The 8,777-nt window shown below is 42.6% G+C and overlaps 1 protein-coding gene across 1 annotated transcript; it reads left to right on the forward strand.

The window, feature by feature from the left end:
* Positions 1-1,461: 1,461 nt before the first annotated feature.
* On the forward strand, positions 1,462-4,522 carry PtA15_13A517 (uncharacterized protein; the record flags this gene model as incomplete). Its single annotated transcript, XM_053162723.1, has 20 exons — positions 1,462-1,479; positions 1,567-1,610; positions 1,696-1,754; positions 1,817-1,893; positions 1,977-2,039; positions 2,111-2,164; positions 2,285-2,305; positions 2,377-2,446; positions 2,518-2,650; positions 2,717-2,830; positions 2,897-2,917; positions 2,985-3,102; positions 3,177-3,359; positions 3,429-3,683; positions 3,755-3,820; positions 3,895-3,925; positions 4,019-4,045; positions 4,134-4,220; positions 4,290-4,330; positions 4,416-4,522. Coding segments are annotated over 20 exons (1,589 nt in total), but the record flags the coding sequence as incomplete, so codon positions are not given.
* Positions 4,523-8,777: the final 4,255 nt, after the last annotated feature.

Below are 8,777 nucleotides of genomic sequence, written 5' to 3' on the forward strand. Positions count from 1 at the left end.
CGAGCTCTCATCTCAAAATACCTTCTATGAAGCAAAATTCTACTTGTACCCTAAGACATGACTTTGGATGACAGAAAACCAGATAGCTGCCAGAGAGGCCGCAAGAACCCTAGCGAATTCTTCTGAAGAAATGATGAATTATTACCAGATTTTCTGTGAGTTAAGCTTCGCAAAGAAGCATGAGATTGATGACCTGCAATTAAGTGATAAAAGTAATAACTAATATCTGAGAATTAATCCTAGTACAACGACAGATTGATGACATGTGGCGAGCCGATATTTCAAAAAATCCGATGAAAGGGTTGATTGAGGAGATTGTTACTGATTCGGAATCGTGGAAATCTTTTTTAAATAACATGCCCTTGGAGCTCCTGACTGCTGCAAAAAGTGATTGTGATCAGAACGATTCTTACATGGTCCGACTGAGGATTTTGTTTGGCTGTGGGATAATGAGTGTCGGTGACTCTCGAAAGCTTGAAGGAATCCTCCAGATGATGAACCACGCCTCAAGCATCCAAGGGTTGTCGCTTGAGAAAAAAATTGCTACCACGCAAGCTTTGGAGGCGCTCTCCCGATTACCAGCAAATGTGAAGTAACGAAGTGTGCTCTTATCAAAGTTCCTCCTGCGGAGGACCCGTCCGACCTCCTCGGAGTGACTGCGCTAAGATCGGTGTTTCAGTAATCATTTATATGTAGCTCTCACCAAGAACAAAGAGTTCTTGCCTCTTCCGCCAAGAAAAACATTCTACATAGCTGCTTTCTCAAGTTCAGACTGTTTCTTCATTGATTGGCATCGGCCAATAGTATCTTTCCGGCACTGCTTCTGGAACTCTTGTCCTGCCAGCCGTAGAAACTGTTAGATTATCTGTTTGCCGCTTTTTTTGAAGTGTAATTTTGTCTTTGGCAATATTGAACACTGAACACGATAAATATTCGTGAACCATCCCACTATTTATGTTCCATAGCCCCTTTTGCTGGGCTCATACGCCGCCGCATTTGGGAACGGGAGCCCTTTCATATTATCTCTCCCCTCGATGTAGTTACCAGCTGTGCGTCAAGTTTTTGTAGAACTTCATCGGCTCGTTGTACTAAGCAGAAAGCCTTTTTAGCAACGTTACCGACCTTGTTTTTTGTTTGGGTCGGAGTGTATGATGGCCCGACTGCATCCTTGGTATAATTTATTGGGGTCCCCACATGAGTAACCCTCAATCCGTTTCCCCTTGGGTATGGAAAAAGGACCTTTGAAAAAACACGAAAGCTGCACCACTCTGCATCACCTGGGTAGAACATGACGTCAGCAGATTGAAATCAATAATCAACATGCACTCCGTATGATTGAAACATCTTATGAAGTGGTTTCCTGCTCAGAACCTCTTCCCTCTCCATCCGCCTCTTCGTCTAAGAGTCTTTTTTCAATCTCCTTATCAAAAATAAAACTTACGATAAGCGTGACAAAATAACATGTCTCTGTCTAAACATGTGAGTCCGCTGTAACCTGTCCTGGTCAAGGTGGTGGTCAACAGGTTCATCGTTGATTGAAGTTTGAACCGTCCGTCGAAATTTTAGGTCAAGCCGGAGCAGCTGCTCCAATCTGTCAAGGAGCATGGAAAGTGAGTGAAAGCCAGCTCGCTTTCTGTATCTTTCATCTTGGATTCTGATCAAGCTAACAATTTTCTTTTGTGACCGTGAAAATAGTAAATTGGTGCAGGGCAATCATCATGAGATGATCTTAACTCCCTACTCCTCTCGATACGGTATGCTTCATGTTTACAAGATGGTTTCCTAGCTTACATCTCCGTATTGGTTTAACATTTAGCTTCTCGAGAGATACCAAAGTTCAAATTACCTTCAAATGGTATTGATGCGGAGACAGCGTATCAACTGATCCATGATGTATGTGACTTCCAGATGGCTTCTAGTAGCTAGGATTCTGCTCTTATCTGAGCTAATCAAGCATATTTGCTCGCTAAAAACAGATCCTCGATTTAGATGGCAAAGAAAATGCTAACTTGGCCAGTTTTGTTAACACCTGGGCGCCAGTAAATCTTTGTTCATTCGCTCAAGAAGATTTGCGCATTGATGCAGCTCGTATATTGCCAAAATCTGACAGAAACAAGCCATACAACTCTGCGTTGAAAACTTGGGGAAGAACTTGATTGATCAGGTACGCAGATCTTTGCAACTGTCAACTCAGAACTTTCTTTTTGGGGCGATAGTTTGACTTTTATTTATTTATTATACATAAAATGATTGTACGGACGCGACGGTGTGCGTGTTCCTCAAGGACGAGTACCCCCAAACCCAAGTATGTAATCATTCTTTCAAGGAGAAACGATTCTTGGTTTACCCACCGACATTTTCCGTGCAATTCCGTAGATCCTTCACACACGATGTGTTTCGATGCTTGCACATCTCTGGCACGCTCAAGATTCATCAAACGCAATAGGCGAGCAAGCTTAATATATAGTAATACAAAAGTCTTGTGGGAAACTAACTTGTAATAAATTTACCTTTAAGGTACCGCGACGACTGGCTCATCGGAAGCTATTCAACTTGGTGGCTTGGCTATGAAGAAAATTTGGCAAGCCAAGCGTAAGGCAGCCGGTAAATCCATCCACGAACCGGGTCCAAACATCGTGATGGGTGCCAAGTTAGCTTGTCATTTCCATCAAACTCCGTAAAAGCCAGATCTGATCCTGAGGCTCGGGCTTTAAAGTGCGCAGGTGGCGTTGGAAAAATTTGCCAGATATTTTGATGTGGAGACGAGATTGGTGCCCGTTTCCGAAAAAACCAACTACTGTCTTGACCCAGAAAAAGCGATGGAATATGTGTCAGTCAATGATTTTATGCATCGGAGTCCTACCATATCTGCCAGCTAATATGAATTGATACTCAGAGATGAAAACACTATTGGCGTGTAAGTAGTGTACCACAAAAGTTACCTCTTGGACTGTAGAAGAATGCTCAATCAGATGATACTGCAGGTTTGTCATATTAGGTAGCACTTACACCGGTCACTTTGAGCCAGTAAAGCCGCTCTCTGACCTTCTTGATGCGTACGAAGCCAAAACGGGAATCTCCATTCCGATTCATGTTGATGGGGTAGGTTTCAGTTCACCATCTACTTTGATTATTCAAATACAAATTAACTTGTTCCCTGCCAATTGGACATGAAGGCTTCGGGAGCTTTCCTAGCCCCCTTTGTTTATCCGGATCTTGAATGGGACTTCAAGCTCCCCCGAGTGGTTTCCATCAATACCTCAGGACATAAATTTGGGCTCACTTATGTCGGGTGTGGCTGGATCATTTGGCGAGACCAGGCTCACTTACCGAAGGAGCTGATCTTTGAGCTTCATTATGCGAGTAATTGAACATCATTGTATGTTAGAATCAAAATAGCAGAAGAACTGACTGCGCGTCGCTCACAGCTTGGCTCCGTCGAATATTCTTTCTCGCTCAACTTTTCACGACCGGCGCATCCTATTATTCACCAGTATTATAATTTTGTTCAACTCGGTTTCGAGGGCTACCGCCAATTTGCTCTAGCTGATCTAGCTAATGCCAGATTGCTATCCCGAGCGCTAGAGAAAAGTAATTACTACAAAGTGTTATCCGACATCCACAGAAAGAAAGTCGACATGCAGAAGCCAAGAGGCCAGGTTCTTGGCGAGTCAGGCGTTAAGGTTAGTGTGATAGTAAAAGATCGAGGGGCCTCGGATAACAGTAAACCAACGTCACCTACTCTTGACTCCAGTTCGACGAATATGTGATGGGTTTGCCCGTTGTGGCATTTTGCTGGACTGAGGAATTTAAGAAAAAGGTTGGCAAAAATTAAATGAACTGGTATTCTCTTTAAATTTGGTCATCGACTGAAATAATGTGTACATCCCTCAGCACCCACACTTGAAGCAATCATGGGTTCAAAGTAAGGCTCCGCCTATTCACCTTGTATACTTATCTAACAGCAAGGAACCATTTGCCGATATCAAACTTGACATTTATCAACATTCTGATATAGCTTTACTACGAGCGCGTGGATGGATCGGTGAGATTTGTATCTAAATATTTGTGCAAAAAGTTAAAACAGAAGATTCAATTTTCTGGCGTATTGTGTTTTTAATATTCACGGTTAGTGCCCAACTACGAGTTACCTCCGGATCTCGACGACTTGCAAATTTTGCGAGTCGTTGTTCGCGAGTCTATGTCACAAGAGCTTGTTGGTGGGTTCGACCACGCTGAACTCATAGAACCGACTTAAATATTGACGATGATTTCTCTGTTCTCTCAAGATCTTCTTTTCACTTCAATAATGGAGATAACGGAATCCTTGGTAAGCAATTGATAGCTTGATCTTGAATATGTATCTCCAGGCCCACAGGCAGTATATTGGACTAATAAGAAGCAAATCTACACAGATTAAAGATGGAGGCCCAGGGAACTGCATAGATGCCATTCCAAAACGTCAAACACACGAACACGCATTTGGAAACCACAAACAAAAAGAAGCCAACAAATTAGTCAGGTGGGTTTTTCAATCGGATATACTACTCCATAGGAAGCATATTGATCATTTCTTTCAATTATCGGATTAAAATAGTTATGCAAGACCTTGCTAAGCTCTGCGGGCCTATGAAGTACGTATCCAAGCACATTAAAGTGGATAAACCAATAGGGCAGGCCGCTTTTTTTATCAAACATCCTTTGAAGAAGCATGTGCTTTTTCAAGAAGAAATAGAACATACACTTTTATTAGCCACAACATTTTGAACCTCCATTGCTCTTGAAAGAGTGGTTTAGGAATTTGAATGAGAATGAATTAACCATTGAATAGGTTGACGCTGAATCTGATCATGGGGTGGGCAACCGGTGGCTGCTGTAGCTGCAGGGCTAGGCATCAGTATGTATATCTATCATCCTTCTTGGAGCGTTTCAGGCGCTCTCCAGTTGTCTCTTTCGACTCCCTTTACGCTGCCAGCTGGGCGTGACGTGAAAGCCATGAAATTCGGATGGACAAATGATGTTGCTTGACCGTTGGATCTGGTTCCAACAACTTTCAATATTCACTTTGATTGTAGGAGGGCGTTGGACATCTTGTAGGATTTTTGGAGAACCTCCTCGGGAGCGATCCCCCAACCATGATGAAGTGATGTGGAGAGGACAATTTGCAAGGAAACACTTCCGGTATGAGGGCTGCCTATGCGAACTCAACAAATTCTGCGTCCCTGCTTTGGCGGGGGCAACCCTTCGGAGTTGGTACTGACAGGCAGGCACCTCTCGCTCTCTGTGAGACAGACCCTGCGGGGCTTTCCTCCAGAGAGGCCGTCTTGAGTCGCGAACGCTTTCTGATTCGAAGGCCGCGCCAGTGAATCATGATGCGTTATGCTTAAAATTTAGGTATTTAGTTTTACACACGTGATCAAGACTGTCTCTTTGGAGGGCGTATCCTGCAGCCAACTTAATGGATGACTTCCCGTCGCTGTTTAGAGAGCTCTAGATGCCCCTCTAAATCCTAAATTAAGAAAGCTATCAAAAACTCAACCAGTGCACATGAAGTTGATGAGCTGTAGGGTTAGGAAAACATTTTTCTTTTTGTCAAAAATTAAGAATTTGGGTTTGTAAATTGAGATCTGGGAGGCTCCCAGACTCGACGGGAAGTCCTCCAATTAAGGGGGGCACGGTAAGGCGGGAGGGACTTTGTTCAGTTAGATCTTGCAGGGGCTTCGGATATGATTAAGGCCCTGTTTGGAGCCAATATAAATATAGGTGATATAATCATTTGTAAATTCAATAAAAAATACAAAACTCAACATAAAGAATCCATTTTTTTTTGTACAAAACCTACAGTACTGGTCTCATCAACTATGAAGTCAGATTTAACTGATTCAGCCATCTTCAGCACCATAATACCATTATATTGCTTTGTTTTGGTCAAAAGCAATATAATGGTACTACAGTACTGAATATGGCTGAATCAGTTGAATCCGACTTCATAATTGAAGAGATGAGTATTGTAGGTTGCCTAGAAAAAATATTTGGAGGCTTTATGTTGAATTTTGTAGTTTTCATTGAATTAACCAATGATTATATCACCTATATTTATATCGGCTCCAAACTATGATTTTGCGTTTCAGTCAAAAAAATTCCTTTATCCAAAAGCTGCGAGTATTGAAAAACGGATCAAAATTTCAGCAGAAAGGGTTAGGGCCGCTGCTGAGAGCGTCCTCTCAACCATGGCCGAGCTTCCTGCACATGCCAAGACATCTTATGCAACCATTGTGAGTGGCAGTGGTTGTGGTATCATTATTTTAACTGCGCATTTGAAATGGTAGCGTGCTGCGCTAGGTTTAAACTGCAGTGAATCAACTGCTACTGTTAGCAGGAGGCCGCTAAGCTACACTTGTAGCAGGGCTAATCTAATTTAGTGTAATATGTGTGGTCTTGATTCTTTGACGCCAGGGGAAGACACATGGGTTTTGCAAAACCATATCCCAACAAGGGCTAATGCTTATTTAGATCAATTCCGCAAGGTTACTGAATTGAAGAACAAGAAAAATTGTAAGAAGGACGAGAGCATTAAGGTAAAGTAATAGGCAAGGCTAATTTTGTAATGAATGCCATGAAGATTATGTCTTATGATGTTTACTAATCTGCTTGATCATTTAAAGAGCTTTGATCAGTAATTGGATGTTTAAATAATTGAGTCATGACGTGCGATCTGTGTGGCTATGACATATTGTGCATGATTGTTGTCATCTGGATCATCATTCTCTTTTGACTATGTTCTCCTCCTTTCCGAAGTTTGTGTTCCCTCTTTCCTTTCTTTTCTCATTGAGATATTCTTTGTAATTGAGGTTCTTCAAAATATTCAGGCCCTGTTTGGAGCTGATATAATCTGGACGATATATGAGTTTTTTTTGTGACATCCTATGTGACATCTGATCAGGTCCCCCAAAACTTGATCAGATGTCACAGAATTCAAGATTATATTGCACAATTATATTGGCTCCAAACAGGGCCTCATACTACAAAAATCTCAGAAAATCATTCTCAAGACTTTTGTAAATAACCTCACTTTATACTTAAGCTACAATCAAACATCCCAATAAGCTTAAAGAACGACTTACTATTCAAGCATTGGCGAGTTGTCCTCTTGGACTAACTTCATAGCCCATATATAGCTAACTGAATAGTAGGCTGGGCCTCACACCAGGCCCCATGGTCCTGGTTTCAGCCCCTTGTTGTTTCTACCCAGACCAGTTGGTCTAGTTGTACGCGCCTCCTTGCGCTTATGTTGTTTGAGGTTTTACAGCCAAATACTTGGGTATACAAACCCTCATATTTCATTCTTTGTCTTCCTTTCCTCAGTCATCTAGTTCCTTTCATTGTTTTAGCATCTTAGCATTGTTTCTGCTTTTCATATTGCATTGCATACCGTTTCTTAGCACTCCGCAGCCTTAGCCCCAAGTCCTGTAGCCGCACGGCTTCACGGCCAAGGGTTGGCGGGACCAACCTTAACAGTCCCTCCTTGGGTCTTACCAAACAAACAGCCTGGATATCAACGCTTTTCTTCCAATGGTCAGCCACTCAGGGCCACCAATCAACCAAATCCCCAATAAGCCGGATTCAATCCTATTCCTAACTCAAACCCAAATCAATACCAACATTGCCTGGGGGCAGGTCTTGTGAGTCTTCTCGCCAGTTCTCTTTTAAGCCTCAGGTTTCTCTGATGGTTTGAACTCGTTCAAGTGTTGATTCATAGAGTGCTTCATTGTTCATATGTTTATCAGCTCAATTCATGGCTTGCTAAACACCCCGGCGGCAAACTTGCAATCTTACACTTTGTTGGACAAGATGCAACGGATGAAATCAAGGCTTACCATCCAGAGAAACTCATCAATCAGATGAGACCATTCATTGTTGGTCATGTCGCACCGGAAGAATGGGAAGATGAAAAAAAGTGAAGGGGTTGGAAGCCTTGAAATCCACCCATCCAAATTGGTTTGTGGCCAATGCCTAGCATCAATGATCAACTCAAACTTCTGAGGAAAACCCCGGATGATGACAAAATATTGGATGGTTTAGCAATCCTTGATCACACTCTTGGTTCCAGTTTGCGCTCAGTCCCCGCCTCTTTGAAAAACTTACCTCATTCCAATCACACCACTCCATCAACAAGGCTAGACAAACACCTGAGAGCCTTGGAACCCCCATCCAATGCTCTCCACAAAGCATTACAAGAAGGCTAAAATTTATCATTAGCCAGGCAAAAACATCTATCAAATTTGTATTGGGTACTGCATGAGAAAATACGCGCTGCTGGACTCTATTGTGCTCCTCAGCCGTTTTATGGTTACGGACCGGACCTGCTCCAATATTTTGTCCTAATTCTAGCATTTTTCTTGACTCATCCTGCATTTACCCTCTTGAAAAAATACCTGGCGCTGGGCGGGCTTTCTACTTGACGCCACCAATGTTTCACTCCTTCAACCCTTCGCTGCTTTGTCTCTGCCGTGTTTCTCGGCCTCTGGTGGCATCAAATCACTTTTGTGGCCCACAATGCTGGCCATTTGGGGATCAACGGAGATTTGTTGAAGGACCGTTTGATTGGAATCCTGATTGGAAATTTTCTGGGTGGCATTAGTATTGGCTGATGGTGCAACATAATTGTATCTCTTACAGACTGGTAGCTGTTATTGCCTTCATACACCTATTGACCCTGACTAAATATACACAGAACCATGATTTCCACCACCTTGTGACAAACAATCCGGAACACA

Source organism: Puccinia triticina, chromosome 13A, assembly GCF_026914185.1.
Source record: "Puccinia triticina chromosome 13A, complete sequence".
Taxonomy (NCBI): Eukaryota; Fungi; Basidiomycota; class Pucciniomycetes; order Pucciniales; family Pucciniaceae; genus Puccinia; species Puccinia triticina.